The sequence below is a fragment of the Charadrius vociferus genome, unplaced genomic scaffold (genome assembly GCF_000708025.1).
Source record: "Charadrius vociferus isolate BGI_N301 unplaced genomic scaffold, ASM70802v2 scaffold37, whole genome shotgun sequence".
Lineage (NCBI taxonomy): Eukaryota > Metazoa > Chordata > Aves > Charadriiformes > Charadriidae > Charadrius > Charadrius vociferus.
In genome coordinates, this window is record NW_009649457.1 from 1390959 (window position 1) to 1409945 (window position 18987).

Sequence of the window (18987 nt, forward strand, 5' to 3'; positions counted from 1 at the left end):
CTAAAAGATACACTTTGACCCAACTTTTAAGAAAAATCCTCCAGCCAGCATATGAAGGTAGGATGGGATCCACCCCTCTTGTCTGTTACTTTCTTTCTTGACTCCAAGAAGTTCAGCCTCCCCATGCTCAGAACACCTACAGGCTTGCCTTAGGATAGTCATGATCACTGCTTATGTTTCAATGCTTTGATTGCTCTTCTGTTGGGATCAGGAATGAATGTTTTCCTGATACCCAACCCAGCTCCCAGATTTGAATTTCCTGCAAGCTTATCTTAATCAACAGACTGTCCACAGCTGAAGAGAAGAGCAGGGCACAATTCTGCAGTAATACAGTAAGTCCCTTCTGAAGCTTGGCATGCTTACATGCTCAGGATCCTACACTCTGATGTCAGAGAGTATCTGCCCTAACTGAGATTGACAATAATTTAGTGATTCAATGTCTCTCTACAGCATCATGAGGTAAGAACCACTCTTGGAAACCATCAGGGTACAGGGTGTCTAAATAAATTTCCTTTCCTTGGAAGAAACTGGATACAGGGTACCTTGGCCTCTTGAATCAGGAGAGGGCTCACAGACCCTTATCCTGACAGGGGATTTCAACTACCCAGACATCTGCTGGAAAAATGGCACAGTGAACTGCAAGCAGTCCAGGAAACTACTGGTGTGTGTTGAGGAAACTTCCTAGTACAGGTGCTGGAGAGCCCAAACAGAGTAGAGGCACTGCTGGACCTGTTGTTCACTAGTGCAGCAGAACTTATTGGAGAGGTCAAGACTGGAGGTAGCCTGGGCTGCAGGGATCATTGTCTGGTAGAATTCTCAATCTTGAGGGTTACAGGGTGAGTAACAAATAGAGTCAGGACTCTAAACCTCAGAAAGGCAAATTTTCAACTGCCGAGGATGCCAGTGTGTGTGATCCCTTGCGAAAATGCCCTCAGAGATAAAGGAGCAAACAAGAGCTGGGAGATATTTAAAGACATTTTTCTTAGGGCTCAAAAGCTCTCAATCCTGACGTGCAAGAAGTCAGGCAGGGGAGGCAGGAGGCCAGCTTGGCTAAGTCAAGACCTCTTTGCCAAACTGAAACACAAACCAAAATGCATAGACAGTGGAGGCAGTGATATACACACTGGGGAGATAGTAGGGATATGGCCCAAAAGCGCAGGGATGGGATCAGGAAAGCCAAGGCACAGCTGGAGCTGAACTTGGCTAGGGACATTACAAATAACAAGAAGGGTTTCTTCAGGTACATAGGACAACAGAGGAAGATGAAAGAAATTGTACCACCCCCCTCCCCGCCCCCAATAAGTGAAATGGGAGACCTGGGTACAACAGACATAGAGAAGGCCAAGGTACTCAATGACTTTTTTGCCTCTGTCTTCACCAGCAAGTCCTCTACCATGCTGCCCAATTCACAGAATCCAAAGGCAGAGACTGGGAGAAAGAGTTTCTGCCCACCATAGAAGAAGATTAGGTTTGAGACTATCTAAGGAACCTGTATGTGGACAAGTTTGTGGGATCTGATGAGATGCATCCAAGGGTCCTGAGGGAACTGGCAGATGAAGTTGCTAAGCCATCATATTTGGAAAGTTGTGGCAGACTGGTAGAGTTTCCCCTAACTGGAAAAGGGGAAACATAGCCCCCATTTTAAAAAAGCAGAAAAAGGAAGACTCGGGGAAATACAGGCTGATCAGTCTCACTTCGGTGCCTGGCAAGATCATGGAGCAGATCCTCCTGGAAACTATGCTAAGACACATGGAAAATAAGTAGGTGATTGGTGACAGCCAACATGGCAAATCATGCCTGACAAACTTGGTGGCCCTCTACAATGGGGTTACAGCATTGCTGGATAAAAGGAGAACAACTGACGTCAGGTACCTGGACTTGTGCAAAGTATTTGATACTTTCCCATATGACATCCTTGTCTCTACAAGGGAGACCCACGGATTTGACAGATGGAGCACTTGGTGGATAAGGAATTGGGTGGATGGTCACACTCCTTGTTCCAGTCAACTACTCAATGCTTGGGTGGGGACCAGTGATGAGTGGTGTCCCTCAGAGGTCATTATTGGGACCAGAATTATTTAACATCTTTGCTGGCGACATGGACAGTGGGATTGACTGCACCCTCAGCAAGTTTGCTGATGACACCGAGCTGTGTGGAGCAGCCAACATGCTAGAAGGAAGGGATGCCATCCAGATGGACATGGACAGACTAGAGACATGGGCCCATGTGCAAACCTCATGAAGTTCAACAAGGCCAAGAGCAAGGTCCTACACCTAGGTCGCAGCACCCCCAAACATGGATACAGGCTGGGAAATTAATGGGTTGAGAGCAGCCCTGAAGAGAAGGACTTGGGGGATGAAAAACTGAATATGAGCCAGAAACGTATGCTTGCAGCCCAGAAAGCTCATTGTATCCCAGGCTGCATCAAAAGAAGTGTGGCTAGCAGGTCAAGATTCTCCTTTTCTACTCTGCTCTCATGAAACCTCACCTGGGGTTCCACTCTAGGGCCCCCAGCATAAGAAAGACACAGACCTGCTCAAGTGGTTCCAGAGGAAGTCTGCAAAGATGATCAGAGGGCTGAAGCACCTCACCTATGAGGACAGGCTGAGAGATTGGGGTTGATGAGCCTAGAGAAGAGAAGGCTCTGGGGAGATCTTCTAGCAGCCTTCCACTACTTAAAGGGGGCCTACAGGAAAGATAGGGGGGACCCTTTATCAGGGAGTCTAGGCATAGGACAACGGGTAATGGTTTTAAACGGAAAGAGGGTAGATTTAGATTAGATATTAGGACGGAATTCTTTACTGTCAGGGTGGTGAGACACTGGAACAGGTTGCCCAGACAAGTTGTGGATGTCCCATCCCTGGGAGTGTTCAAGGCCAGGCTGGACATGGCTTTGAGCAACCTGGTCTAGTGGAAGGGGTCTATGCCCGTGGCAGGGGGGGTGTAATTAAATGATCTTTAAGGTGACTTCCAACCCAAACCATTCTATGATTCTATGATTCCTTACTTCTACCTCTTAAATTCATATTTGGCACAGAAATATTTTGCTAGAAAAAAAATTATTTGGCCTAACAGACGTCTTTGGGGCTTGGAACATGCTGTATACAAACCTAAGTGCTGCGTAATATGGAGCTGATTGTAATTTTCATTAAATCTTTGGAGGGAATAGTGGATTGGGAATTCTCTACTAATTACTTTTTCCACTGTTTGCTTTCTAGACAAAGGGGGGCCAGGCTTCTTTCACAGAAAGAGGGAGAGGAAAATGGCATACCTCCAAACATACCCTCTCAGTCTCATTAGGATGACTTTTCCCCTTTAGAAGTAAGAAAGTTCTGTTACCAGTCATTTTCTTTATTCTAGTCTTTAATTTAAATGCCTGATTCTTCAAATTCTCATCAAAAGTTATGGTGTGTAGTTGATCCTTTTAGTTGTCAGTGCAGGATCAGATCCTAGCCAAGAAACTGTCTGTAAGGAAAGACAAGCATGTGCCTTGACCCTGCCAATCTTATTTGACATTCATCTTGCTATCTTGTTTTCACAACCCTTCCTGGAGAGAATGTTTCTCAGTGTTCTTGAGGAGCTAGGTCCTTGAGGAGTTGTACTTCATCCTTTAGCGCTAAGTGATCATGGAGCACTGAGGATGAATAGATTCAATTGACTTGAAGAGTGGCAGAACTGCTGATGGATGAGACCTCCAGCAGAACAAGCAATGCCTACAAAGCACAGAGGTGGGCAGGAAGCTGCAGTATCTTGCTGATAAAGCCACTTGGCTCATTTTCTCCTCTCCTCTCCCTTGAGAGTGTGCCTCATCACCTTGACCATGTCCCATCTGGGAAGATACTTATTGCAATGATGTTCCATCAGCCTCAGTCAGTAGAGGGCAGTAAATAAAAGACTGTCCATGTTCGTTTGATAACATTGTCCATGTGCATTTTAGAAATGGGAAAATACAAGACCGTCCTGTAAGTACACCCAGCCTCCCTGGGTTTACCTGATGTATGTTGTAGGAGAGTGCAACAAGAGCTGGCTAGTGGTGTCATCATTCAACCATGAGTCATCATCAACAGGCAGCCTCAGGACATCTACTAAATACCAGCTCATCTCTGTGAAAGCTCTGGCCCAGATTTTACACCATTTTAGTTCAGTCACAGAGTCATAACAACTCTTACTTTGGGTGCAGTCACGCCAGTATGAAGGCCCTGTACTACCATTGCTCATGCTGATGTTACAGAAGAAAGCTAGAGCAGTATAGGCATCTTTACATGGTCTACTTCTGTCTATATGAGGCCCCATTTCAGACCCAGCATTGTGAAGAACTGTGTAGATACCTTTGCCAGATACATGAGGTTGCTAGCACTTTGCGTGTGAGTCCACACTCCTCACCCATCCTTGTGACTGGCAAGTTACATCCACTGAGTGCAAAGAAACAGTAGGATAAAATACATTTGCCATACAAATACTGTTTTTCCCTACTCACCTCATGCGCTGACAGATGGAGCTGCACATAAAAAGTCATTCCTGAAGGCTGTCAGAGGCACGCTTGCTTCTGGAACATGAACTGGGGTGACTGCTAAGACCTGAGCTTGTGTTCGTGGTGTTCCCATCAATGAGGCAGAACACAAGCCCAACACCCATCACAACCTCTTTGAACCCTGCACTACAGGCTGTCAGTCTAGCCAGCAACCCAGCAATCTCATTTATGCAAAAACAAAAACAGAAAGACAGCTCGTCCTGATGGGAATAAAAATTAATTCCAGCCAAGCAGTCCTGAATTGCAAATTACGGTGACACTATTTCCTTGTTCAGAAGAGACCATCTCGTGCCAAAGAAATGCCATTAGCATCAGAATCCCCATCCAAATAAATCACTGGTGAAAACTCCAGAAATGGGATACAAAAGAAAGGGAGAGGTTAGGGCCCTCTTTGTAAAGAACTTGCTACACTGGAATGAAATGGACCCACAGTAAACAAGGGACCTTTAGTTTCAAAAAGTATACGTTGGGCAATAGGGTAAATGTGTTACTTGCATCTTGGCAGTGTTCCCAAATGCATGCTGCACAAAAGACTGGTGATGTAATTATGGCCACCACAGATCCAAAGATCTGCATTCTGCTCCTGGCTCTACCCTGGCCTCTGTATTACTCCAGGACTATTTCCTCTGGCCAGGATTCATCTCTCCTTACTTCAGCCATCTAAGAGACCACCCCTTCTGGAGGGCTACTTCACTCCTCTCTTGGACATCAGGCTTACAGCAGGATGATGGCCTCTGGATATCCTGATCTCTCACTGCTGACTTAAAGGGGAAGCTTAGGGCAGAGACTCAGGTCCTAGCTGTTAGCTAGCTACAGCTGGCTGAGATGAACTACGTCCTCTCTGTCTGCTATAAAAATGGGATAAGAAGTCTTCTGGATCCCTTGCCCACTTAGATGGCAAGCCACTGACTTCAGGTCTGCCTTACTCTGCATCTGTGCATTGCCCTTGGCACAATGGACCCTGGCAGAACTAACATAAACAGCAAACACTTCTGCACAACCCAGAAATCAGGGTCTTACTAGTGTAAAAAGTTAGAATGACTGTCGGAACAGGCCAAGTGGGGAGGTTACCATCCTTGAGCTTGTATCTCTTCTCCTGTGCCTGGGTGGCAGGGCAGTGGGAAGGCACTGCCCAATTCCTACTCTCTCTGAGCATGGGAGCTATTGAGTACAGCAAGTTTTTTTGTGGTGATGTACAAGGCAAGGAATATCCTAAGAACTTCTCACCATGCTTTCTTTTGCAAAGGCTGATGCTAATCTGCTCTTTAGACTAGCTGATGCCTGCTGAATTAAAGAGATTGTCAGGCCAATTTAGGCTTCTTGGCAAACTAACAGGAACGTTTCCAGGACTTAGATGGAGAAAAATGTCATTTTAAGAGGAAAAATGTCATTTTAAGAGGAAAATGTAATGTTGCAATATTGCAAGCACAATGCAATTCTTACCAGTATAAATGAAGACAACTGGTTTCACTGTCAGAGCACAGAGAAATACATAAGAATGACTATTTGGTACCACACCAAAGGTCCCTGTAGCCAAGTATCTTATCTCGAGCAGTACTGAGCAGCAACTGCTTAAGTACTGTAAGAACCTCAGCAAATATAGGTCTACCCCCTTGTGTGTACTCAGAGCTTCCAGCAATTTGCAGTTACAAACTTACTGAATTGGATGGTTTGTCCTTCCAACAGCCAACTGGCCCTCCACAAATTTATCTAACCTCTTCACGTGTATCTCTGTGCTCCAGATCACAGGGAAAGAAGAAAGGTTCCACAATTTCATTATGTATCAGATTATTCTGTTTTAAATTTGTCTTCGTCCTGCTACTTAATAATTTCATAAGGTCTCCCTCATTCTTGTGTTATGGGCAATAATGAATGTTTGACCCCTTTTCACTTTCCGCACACCACTCAGGAGTCTACAGACCCATACTAAGTCCCTCTCCCTAGTCTGTTATTTTGATCACAAGTCATTATATATATATATATACATATATATATATGTATATATTTATATTCATCCTGGCTGCCCTTTTCTGGACCTTTTCCAATCCTTCCACACCCTAACACATTCTTCTTCGGAGTCCACAACCAGAACTGCACACAGTAATCAAGATGTCAGTTTATCATGGATCTTATTTTGTTCGCTTTTTAGCTTTCTATTGTTGTTCCTACTGCTGCTTTTTATGTAGTCTTCTACTTTGTTTCCACTGTATCTAGAAGTTTTGTTTTCTCCTTCCTTCATAGTAATTCCCATCAATTTTTGTTTTGCCTTTTTTGACTATTGCTGAGCATTACCAAGTGTTTGAAAAGAAACATGTACTTGAATGACTTCAAGATCACTTTCCTGAATAACAGCAATCTCCTTGGAGCCCAGTGCTGAGCTTTTTATCCCACACGCGCTATATTTCTCAACAACAAATTTCATTAGTGATTTTATCACAGCTGAGAGCCTTCGGCATTCATTCAAAAAAAATGTGTTCCCTTAAAATAAATACCACACGACTTGCCTTGTTAGTCCAGAATATTCACAACAGATTCTAACTTTTTCCGCACAAAGCATGCTAGCAAAAATGTCTACCTGTAATTTGGAAGCACATACAGATTAATTGAAATTGCTAGTGGGCAAAGATGCAGCTACTGGTAAGGTTCTCTCTTTGACTCCCCCACTCTGTCCTCCACAAAGAATTCCCAGGGTTGAGGTATTTAGGGTAAAAATTCTGGTGTCTAATCATGCTATCTGCAATTCTCAACCACTGGTTACCTGTAGCACCATGACTGATCTTTATTTCAAGCCAGATGGAGAATTATTAGCGCCCCTCAGAAGAATCAGCTTTTACTTAAGTAAATAAAACCCTAATACTCTGAGAAGGACAACTCTCCTCCTAGAGACAGTGGGGAGACTGACTGGGTCACTCGTCCTTCTCACAAATCTAATGACTGTAGTCTGTCTGCCCTCTTCTTGCAGCAAGGAGAAGGCTCTGCTGCCTTTGCAATACTGTTGTTTCCTCAGCCCCTCTCTGGTTTGTGTCAGAGTTAATGGTAAAACCTGGGGGGATATCTTTGCAAGGAGCAGGTGCCCTGGAGATGTGCAGGTGGGGTACTGCTGTGATCTTCACAAGCTCTGAGTAAAAGCCAATGAGGAATTTAAATAGTTTGGGATTTTGGTTGTTCACCTGTATTCCCTTGTTAGTTAACAACACCCATCTAATGTAAAGCTGAGGCTTTAAGGTCACTGTTCACTACATGAGAATGCCAGAAATGTGACTCTACAGCAGCTACTAGTAGTCTGCTGAGAAGATAACGTTGAGGTGCCAATAGTACCTGGGTGAGAAAGACTGGTCTCCTTCCTTTGGGAATTTTTCTGGGAAGCAGTGGCTCTTGGGGGGAACTACCACAATGCTATTCAGTGCCTAAAGAGCTATTCATGATAGTCAGCACTTCAGGTAGAGCTAGAAAGCAAAAGAGAGTGAGAGAACAGAAGAGAAATGTCTGTTGACCATGAGTTTACTGTCCCACCTACGCAGGAGTAAAGGGGCAGATGTGAAGACAAAAATTCAGAGTACAGCAGTGAGTGTGTCTGTAAGCAACGAGAGATACTGAACAGAAGGAAATGCAAGGTTGTTGACATGGATTCCCATGTTGGTTTATATATATATATATATATATAAAAACTGAACAGATAAATGTAATGCACACAACAAAACAAAAACAAAAATGGTGAGAAAACATCAACTTGTTAGAATTCTTTTCCATTTCCTGAACATGAGAGCAGTAAGAGTGGATAGAGATTAATATGGAGTAACACAACAACCCCTGAACCTTATGTTCACTGCTACTCAAAATTATCCCAGACACTATAGCAGGGAAAGGGCCTTTTCACAATATTCGAGCCTCATGTGCCCCAATGGAGAGCTTATCCTCTGAGACACCCCTGGAAGGTGTCTCCAAACAAGAAAGCAATGACTTTACACTTAGAGAAGTCTCTTATGATTAACTTCTGGCAAAACATAAGGTATCTGATCTTTCAGCAATTAAAAGGGCAGGAACAGAGAAATCAGAGCCCATCAAGTAAGACAAAAAGGATTAAGTGGTGCTTCTAGAAGCAAGTCTTTGACCGAAGGAAGAGTCAGCAATGTCATAAGCCAAAAGCCCTGGCTAATGCTGCCTGTGCCTATGCATTTCTGAATGTTTATGTCATGGAATGTAAAGGCCTAATCCCTATCTTGAGTTAAATTTCAATTTACTGCTTTGAATTTAGGTGAGTCCTTGCTATGAGATGTAATCCATGCCCCAGAGTATTATATGATTTGATATCAGTGAACCTGTTTAATATTTTAAATCTCTCAATGATTCTTTTGTATTTTTTACTTACAAGAGCCATACCCTACTGCAAATAGGTCCTTGTACTTTGGATTCCTGTAATGAGAAAATATACATAAGATTGCATTTATTATTAACCATATAGTTCCGCAGAAATGCACAGTTTCACACATTAATACCAGAGTCCATTCTCACAGGACTACCTACAGTCTGAGGGCTTGACTCTTTGAACATATGCACTAGTAAAGTTCATGTATGAATAATTCTTCCAGGCTCAAAAAAAAACAGCAGGAAATGAAAAGGATAAAAATGAGACAGACAGACATGATGTTAATCTCCAGCACTTCTTAGCTTATCCATTTCATAATCACACAAAGTTTACTTTTAGAAATGAAGTCTTTGTGGAAAGGAAAAAGGGAGGAATGTGTTGGTTTCCATCTTTCAGGGGCAAGAATAAATTAGTTTCTAAACCACAACAGAATAATACCCAATAAACTTACTTTCCTTACCTGTTATTAAATAATGAGGGATGCTTCAAGAGACAGCTATCAGTTCATGAATTCATGATCATTCCCACAGACCAGGAAGGGAAATTCCCTTCTGACCCAGTTGGTGAACAACATATTTGCTGAGGCACACTCACTATGAGCAATTAGCCATCTACTATGTGTTCTAAAGTCCCTTTATTTGACAAACATCTGCCTTCTTTACAACTCCTACTGTATGTGGACAGTTACTGTAGGGTTTACATGGGACAAAGATCAGTACTGTTGCTGTCCCTCAGCTCACACTGCACAACCAGTGGGTAACAATTCTGTGAAATGAATGGATGTGAAAATTATGTAATGAGTGTTTTCTCTGACTTGCTGTTATGAATTGATAAAATAAAACCACTTCTCTTTTCAATTCTCCTTTTTCACTTGGACTAATACCTAATACTCTTGCTTTATCCATTGAATGCACCATCACTGCCAATGGTGTAAGAATAAAAACTAAATTAGAAAAGCTTATTCCATAAGGCAATTTGGAGTCATTCTTCCAATATCAGGGACATCTTTCTGTTATCGTTTCCTGGAGACAAGAAAAACAGCAGCAGAAACTACCTATAAAAGATGCCTTTTCACACAATTTTACATCTCATTTTACTGTTATTTTGCAACTCACACAACTGTACCCTTCATATTCTATTAAAGTATAATTATTGTAGTGGCTTGAAAGGACAGAAGACTGCAATCCTGCTCTGTGTCTCCATAGATCCTTTTTGGCAAGACACAGATGTGTCCACGCTGCCCCACGAACAAATGAGAGGAGGCCTAGCTGCAGGGGAGAAGGAGGCAGGAGCTGATTGTGTGTGTCTCATGGTCAGTGCACAAACCAAGCCATTTCTGGGGAGGATCAAGCACCTTAAAAAGTAAAAGGACTCATTCAAGTTGGCGATTAGTGATTTTACATGGTAATAACCACAGGAATAACATCACACAAAAAAGGTATCAGTGATCGGTTTCGGCTTGACCAGTAACAAATATGCAAAAGTGGACTGCAGGGCAAACGCCTACTAAACTGAACTGTGTAAGATCCAAGTACACAAACACCACTGTTGTCTGGGTAGCAATTGAATATGTATCATGCATAAAGGTCCTGTCTGGTATCAGTGTCTCAGCATCTTACAGTCTATGGCGCTACCTGTCTGACACATGCAATATTTGCATTTCCCTTTCAGCTGCTTTAATTCTTCTGTGTTGATACTTGTCGAAAATAGTCAGTATCCCTCCTCCTCCTCCTCTGGGCTTTTCAGGATTGGTTTCTACAGCATATTGTCTGAAGATATGACATGTCTATCCCACCTTTCCAGGAAGGGACCCTTCTTTGCTCTGCTAACTGCACTCACTTTGCCCTCATGCACCCCAGAGCCTGCTACGCCTTCACGAATGGCACAAGCCTGGCACATTCAGCCTTATACAAGGTGGTTTGCATCCAGAAGTATCACACATATCTAGATGCTGCCAAAGCGGCTGACTGTAATTATTCAAAACAGTGTTCCCAGAGAAATCAGCCCTGCCTTGTAAGGTGCCGTGAGATTCGAGTAACGCCACGCCCCTGCCAAACAGTCGAGAGTAATTTGTAATGAAGAAACTTACCAGGAGATGGCAGTAACTGCAAGTCTCTTGGTTTTGTCATACTGGAACTTCCAGAGTGGGAGGAGGGTCCCTTGCTGGTCTCTGTATTCATCTGAAGCATCCTCAAAATATTTAAAATCTAGAAAAAAAAAATCAAGGAAAAGGTCCTGGTGTACAAATCGGAAATAAATGAGCACAGTGTAGTGCCAGGGAAGCTTTAAAAAACACTGTGTTATCCTCACAGCCTCTGCACGACCCAATTGTTAGTACAAAAACTATCTCAGTCCATAAGTCTCAACTCCAAAGCAGGACCTAATCCCTGTAAATGCACCAAGCACCAAGTCCTCACACAAAAAAAATCTGATGATCTAAAAGCAGACAAAGGATGAACGAGAAAGCAGAAGCCTGGAGCTAGGAGTGACCTCAGGCCACTCCCAGAGTTAGATGTGGCCTTTCAGGAGGAAGCTGAGCAGAGACAGCAAAACCCTTACACAATAACATTGCAACTGAGTATGTCACTGTGTCTGGGACCTGTGTGCCACCAGAGAGCTGCTTGGCACCGGCTGCTGTCACCAGCACCTTCATCCAGGAGGGAAGTAGCTGCTGAGGGAGGGAAGTGCTGCAAAGATGGCAATGCTGACCACACCTGCTGTCACCAGGCAGCTCAGAGCAAGGCTGATGTGGCATGCTCTTTGCATGCCCATGGTCTGCTGAACTGGTTGCCCTGTGTGAGTCAGTAGGTTCCTAGCCCTGCTCGTTTTAGCACTGTTTCTCTAGTCTAGTCTAGTCTAGTCTAGTCTAGTCCAGTCTATTCTATTCTACGCTATGCTATCCTAACCTAACCTAACCTAACCTACCCTTGCTATGGCTGTGGCCACTCAAAACAGGGCATCTGGCTTGAATTAGAAGCACCTCCCAGCAGGGCCATACCTTGTGCAATGTCATCAAATGTGTTCTGATTCACCATGCGCTCCATTATTTTAGCAGCCTTTGAGATCTTGGTTATATCATCACTCTGTTGAAAAGAAAAACAAGGAAGAGAAAATGTATTTCCTATCTGCTTACAAGTCCTTCAGACCTTGTGTGACTGAAAAATCTGAGTCCTTTGATCTTGAATACAGGATAATTTGAAGCTCCTCACATCAGCACCTAATAATAAAGGCACTTGAATTAAGGCAATGACTTTATTATAAGTTTAGCAAGATGCCATCCACAACTGAGTTGTAGTAACTGCAGTGTTTGTTCATGATTTAGCTCAACTGGAAGGTACTTATTTGCAAAGGCAGTTAGAGTCTTGCCTTCCTCAACTCATTCAAGCTACCTCATGATGGGATGAGCTAAAAGCACCCACATGATCCCTCCTCCATCTCACTTGATAATAGTTCATTAGCTTCAGTAATGAAAACACAGATGCTTGATCACGCATGAGCATCCTCCTGTCTCTATGTAGATAGCTTTAAGGTCTCATGTGTTAAGTAAAGATCACAGTATTTAGAAGTCCTTCAATCAATCACTGGGTAATTCCAACTTGATGCATTCACAGATCCATAAGCTCATACAATATATAACCAACGTGCAAAGGGCAATTTGCTGTCCAGCTCCTGTGGAAATTGTTTTGATACTGTGGAAAATCCAATCCTCCTGTCCAGTGAATACCACAAGTGGGCAATCCTGCATATGTGAAGGTATATAGATATATACTTGAAGGTATGCAAGTATTGGTAACCTTTTAGGGAGTGGCATCTTGCAAGGCCAGCAGTCCCTAGGTAACTGTATCAGTAATATCACGTAAAGCTAAGATTGCCTAGGAAACTACACCAGAAATAACAAACTTGGGTATGGACATAGCAAAAATGTGAGCAATGGGGAAAGAGTAATTAGAGGCGGGTTGTTGAAACGGAAGGAGACAAGGGTGGAAAAGGGGAGTAATCCAGGTGGATGGGGGAAGAAGCAGCATGGACAAATGGAGAAAAGACAGCATAACAGGGGGTGTTTGACTGTCAGGAGGTGACTGGTTGGTATGCTTGTCTGACAGAGCACCGTGCCTGATCACCACAGTTGTATAACCATCTTACTAAACTCTGTTCCTAACTATTTTTGTGTGTGTCCTCTCTATCCTCTGTGTGTGTATGTGTGATCACTAGCAAAATCCAAACGAGCTTAACCACCAAGTAGGACAAGAAGCTTGGGTGCCAGCAAGTGGAAGAACAGAGCTTAAAAGTCCCCAGACCGTGCTCAGCCATGAGGATTAAGCCCACACAGCTCTGTGCAATGATGTGAGAATGCCAAGGAATAGACAAAGTGCTCTGAGCACATGTTGCTCCAAGGACCTGAGTCCCCATCTACTAACATTTTAATAAAGCCTTTCATCTTCAAATCCCTGCTAGGGACTGATGGCTGCCAGCACAGCACGATTTCCTCCAAAATGATGACACTGAAAAGAAACTCATCATCCTTGACACAGCTCAGAGAGCACCCTAGATACGAAAAGAAAAAGTGAAATGACTTGCCAAAACTACACTGCACTGTCACAGTCAGAACCAAGAACATGACTGCAGATTATGTGCATCCCAGTCCTCTGCTTCTTTCCTGGGCCCTGCACAGACTCAAGGGAGACTGAGAGTCGATTCAAAGAGCGTGAAACTCAAAGGACTAGAAAAAGATGACAGGACAGAGGAGAAAAAAAACCCCAATACTATAATCTGCAACAGTTTTTACAAATCCGTAGTTTGCCTGCACCTTCAGTAATGTGTGCAGTCATCTTCTCCCATCTCAGAAAGGATAAAGCAGGACTTGGAAGCAACTTCGGAGAAGGGCAACAAGGATGGTCCCAGCCTGGAATGGTTTCTGCACCAGGAAAAATTGAGTAGGCAGGGACTTGCCAGTCTGGAGAAGAGATGGCTTGGGAAGATATGAGACAGATCTATGAAATCCTAAACGGCCCAGAGAGGATGGACAGGGACTGACCATTTGCTGTCTGTTCTGACGCAATAAGTAGGAGTGTTAAGTAAAGCTAGTGGAAGTCAGGTTCAAAATAAACAAAAGGAGGTGACTCTTATAGAAGGATGACAGATCTGTGCAACTCTTTGTCAAAGGGTGTTGTAAATGCAAGAATTTTGCATGGTTTCAAGGAAGACTGAACAATTATTTCTTGTACTTGAAGGCTGGAAGAATACTTGGAACTGGGAGATACTCTTGCTGTGTTCTTACCCTTCCTTACAAATTCACCTGTGGTTAGAGCCTTCATCTGAACCAGTGTGGCCACTCCCATGTACTTCAGGTTTTCCCTGGGTCTGTGGGAGGACTTCTTGAGAACAGCACAGAGAATTTACTGTCATGTTCAGAATTAAGAAAGTGGAGAAAAAGATGTTTTCAAATTTTAACACAGTATGATTTTCCCGAGACATCAGGAATTCATAAGTATTAAGAGAAATTAAAGAGGGAGAGAAAGAGGATGCTTTAAACATCTCAAGTAGAAATCAATGCTCTCAACTGCAGGGATTTCTCTCTTTTGACTTTAAGTTGCCATTATTGCTTCTGCCACAATAAGACCTGTCTCTCTCTAAAACACTTCTCCTAAAAAAACCCAATTCTCCTTTGCTAACACTTGTCCAGCAATACTGGGATCATGACTATAAAATGTCATTGGCTACCACCAGCATATTGCTCTGAGTAAGCTTAATTGACAGAGGTTAAATGTTGAAAAGGTTAACATTTGATTTAGAAAAAGAGAAACGCAATAAACACTTTTCTCTCCAACATTGTAAAAGTCACAGTTATGAGGTTATAAAGAACAGATCCCCTGGAATCCTGCTGGTTCATCAGGTGTGATAGCTTCCATTCACCTACTATTCAGGCAAAAAATTCTCTTTCGTTTTAACATGCACCTGCTACTGGAAGGACCTAGGGAAGAATGGCAGTGCTGTACCCTACAGACACGAGCAGGATCACGGCTTTTGTTTTCTTATATGTCCAAGGAAACTTGCACTGCCAGGATTCTGAATTTCCAACCTGAGACATGATTCCAGATTGAAGATCAGAAGATAAGGCTTACTTTACACGTTCTCAAAGATGAATGCTAGATCCTGCCTCATCTATGGTGACACCAAGCTGAGTGGTGTGGTCAACATGCTGGAGGGAAGGGATGCCATCCAGATGGACATGGGCAGGCTTGACAGGTGGGCCTGTGCAAACCTCATGAAGTTCAACAAGGTTAAACGCAAGGTCCTGCACCTGGGTCAGAGCACTCCCAAGCATGCTGGGAAATTAATGGATTGAGAGCAGCCCTGAGGAGAAGGACTCGGGTCCTGGTGGATGAAAAACTGAATATGAGTCAAAAATGTACGCTTGCAGCCCAGAAAGCCCATTGTATCCCAGGCTGCATCAAAAGAAGCATGGCCAGCAAGACCATGAAGATGATCCTCCCACCCTACTCTGCTCCTGTGAGACCTCACCTGGAGTACTGTGCATCAGTTCTAGGGCCCAGCATAAGAAAGACACAGACCTGCTCAAGTGGTTCCAGAGGAAGTCTGCAAAGATGATCAGAGGGCTGAAGCACCTCACCTATGAGGACAGGCTGAGAGATTGGGGTTGATGAGCCTAGAGAAGAGAAGGCTCTGGGGAGATCTTCTAGCAGCCTTCCACTACTTAAAGGGGGCCTACAGGAAAGATAGGGGGGACCCTTTATCAGGGAGTCTAGGCATAGGACAACGGGTAATGGTTTTAAACGGAAAGAGGGTAGATTTAGATTAGATATTAGGAAGGAATTCTTTACTGTCAGGGTGGTGAGACACTGGAACAGGTTGCCCAGACAAGTTGTGGATGTCCCACCCCTGGAGGTGTTCAAGGCCAGGCTGGACATGGCTTTGAGCAACCTGGTCTAGTGGAAGGGGTCTATGCCCGTGGCAGGGGGGGTGTAACAAAATGATCTTTAAGGTGACTTCCAATTCAAACTGTTCAATGATTCTATGATTTTTTTTTTTTTTGGTGGTGGGAAGTAGGCTTTAAACAAAAAAAAAACCCAAGCCTCCAAACCTGTAAATACAGAAACAATATATTATTTAATGGAAGTTTTCCTGCAACGCAGGAAACTTTCCAGATGAATTGAAAGAGCTTTAAGTCAGCCTTCCTGTTAGGTAACTATGCTGTTAGCAATGCAGTCATGAATAACTATATTTTTGGCATTAAACTGGATCAGAGTAGGTTATTTTCTCATTGGATCCTGTCCTATTTCAGGTTTGATTTATTCTGTATGTTACTGAAATAAATCTTCAGTGGAAATGATAGGTCTAATTTATCTTTTTAAAAGATTTGGTTCAAACTCTTTTCTTTTTGTTGCAGACCAACTCTGGGCTAGCTAGCCAAATGTAATGAGAGCTCATCAGCTACCAAATTTGTTTCATTTATTTCAGTGCATAAATTATTTTTAGAACAGCAATAATGTTAATTGAATTATATGGAAGATGGATAATAGGCCAGTACTTTGAAAATATATGCCTTGGTCTTGCTCTACTATTCATTAACACTAATTGCTTCACATTTGCCTCTCAGCTGCTGTCCAGTTGCAATGTGTAACTCCAGTAAACTGAAGCATGAAAAAAGGCTTCTGCTGGTGTATAACTGCAAATCCAGAAAACAAACCCCACCCTAAATCCGGTGCAGTAACTACTCATAGCTCTGGCAATACACATACTGTGACTAGAAGAACTCCTGTCTTGCAAAGAAAAAAGCACGGTGCAAGAGTGTTGTCATCTGCTGCCCAGCCAACACTTCCATGCACTGCCAAGACCCACTGCAAATCCCAAATAAAGTCCCCCTGGTTAAATCCTGTCAAGTAGTTATTAATTTCCAGAATTGTACTCATCTGTTAATTTTCACTGTTTGCTGTTAATTCTGATATACTGTAAACAGCACATTGAAAACAAGGACTCAGTAATAACTCATCCATTCCCAGGGATGACCAGTAACAGGTGAACAATAATGTGGCAGTTAGTTGCATTCGAATTTCAGCTTTTATTTCAAAAATAACTGTGGTCATTCAAGAGTTTCCAAATTATAATTATGACCCTGTGGGTTGGGCTATCTCACCGGGCAGACTTCAGAAAGGAGTAATGCTATAGGACCTCACATGATCCAGGAACACACATTTCTCTGTTAAATATAATTATTTTTTTAATTTTTAAGAAACTGTTCAACTGCTTCTTCTTCAGAGGAAATTGGAGACTGTTCCAATGCAGTAAATTCCAGCTTTACTATATTCCTAACTGGTTCACGTCCATCTGTATTTCTATCAATGCTATCCTCTGCCTTCATAATTCTCTCTCTATGTTATCTACTTCAGATTACCTCTCTGCCAGGTAAATATGTCAAGATTGTTTTAGTCTCTTCTTGTATTCAAGCTTTCCATTTCTTATGTTTGTTTCTATATCTATGCAGGTTTGTAATCTATCATCTCTGAAAAGGGGTGATCAAAATCATATATCCCTGTACTACTCCAGATAAGGTATCACCCCACCTTACATAACAGAAATAGTATTTCTCTGCTATCCCTCACACAATATACTCCAGCAACGTAATTGTCTTCTCATAGACACATCACAAGTCACCAACTGATACAATCATGTTTATCCTTGTCATTCTAAACTATAAGCCCTCACTTTATCAAATATTTTTTTAATACTCCAAAATGCAGTATTCCTTTCCACTGGTTCCTCACAATCTGTATTAAAAACATCTTTCCTGGGTTATCTAATAATTTTCCAAAGGCGCTATAGCAATCTCTTTACAGAGTTTCAGCTTTCCTTGTTAAAGGAAACCACAACTTCTCTTTTAACAAAGACAGAGATGAGATTATTTGGATACAGCCTACCATTGGTAAACATGTGTTATTTTATTCCATTTCATATTTACTCCCAATTCTCTATCCTTTCCTGCAGTCTTAATTCTACTGCTTCAAATAGTGTTAGAGGTCAGACTAATGGAACCATTTTTATTCCTCTTGCATATATCCTTGTTATACTCCAATTATATAGCTACACCCCTCTTTCAACAGATTCATTAAAAATCCTTACTATCAGACTTGTGATTTTCATGCCTTGTCATCTCAGGGCGAGAGGAGATAGCTTGCATCAACTTAACTGCATTAAGCTTTCTGCATTTTGCTTCTACCTCAGACACTATCATTTCTACACTCATGTAAGAACATGAGGGTCATACTGGATCAGACCAGATCTCTGGGCCAGGATCCACTCTGTAATCAGGGCCATAAACAGATGGCTCAGGAACAGTAAGAACAGGACAAGCAGATACAACACTTCTGCCTAGTTCTCTCTGCTTCCAACTATTTTCAGCTCAGAAAATGTTATATGATTCCTCTTTGGTATTCTGTGTTCTCTATGTTCTGTTTGCTGCCTGTATTGAAAACTGAGGAAAAGCTTCAAATGTTGTATCACTGCTCTCAGATGTAGCTCATCCTCTTCTCCCTAGATCCATCTGAGTGATAGACATTTTGAGAGATTTCCAAGAGGCCCTCATCACAGTCACCAGTCAAACACTTTCTGTCATTCTCTCTTTTATTCACTCAATATCATTCTCATCCTCCCTTCTGCTGGAATCCCTGGTTACCTCCGTTCCTTTTTATGTTGGCTACATGTCTCTTCTGCTTTGCCAAACCATGCCTTCCTTGCTTCTTCTCCTCATTCAGTGCAGTGCATGGCTTCATTCTACTTCTTCTCCCCTAGCGAGGACCTTCTATTCCACTGTCAAGGTTCTCTTTCTTCTCCTCTTCTCTTCTCTTCTCTTCTCTTCTCTTCTCTTCTCTTCTCTTCTCTTCTCTTCTCTTCTCTTCTCTTCTCTTCTCTTCTCTTCTCTTCTCTTCTCTTCTCTTCTCTTCTCTTCTCTTCTCTTCTCTTCTCTTCTCTTCTCTTCTCTTCTCTTCTCTTCTCTTCTCTTCTCTTCTCTTCTCTTCTCTTCTCTTCTCTTCTCTTCTCTTCTCTTCTCTTCTCTTCTCTTCTCTCTTCTCT

At 42.6% G+C, this 18987-nt stretch overlaps 1 protein-coding gene across 1 annotated transcript in view; it reads right to left on the bottom strand.

The window, feature by feature from the left end:
• DNAI1 (dynein, axonemal, intermediate chain 1) overlaps positions 1 to 18987 on the bottom strand; it is a 159885-nt gene that overhangs the window by 76514 nt on the left and 64384 nt on the right. The window contains exons 10-12 of the mRNA XM_009889756.1: positions 11897 to 11981; positions 10988 to 11105; positions 8902 to 8945 (exon numbers count right to left, since the gene is read on the bottom strand). Of these exons, the coding sequence (XP_009888058.1) occupies positions 8902 to 8945; positions 10988 to 11105; positions 11897 to 11981 (247 nt within the window). The remainder of the gene's footprint in view (positions 1 to 8901; positions 8946 to 10987; positions 11106 to 11896; positions 11982 to 18987) is intronic.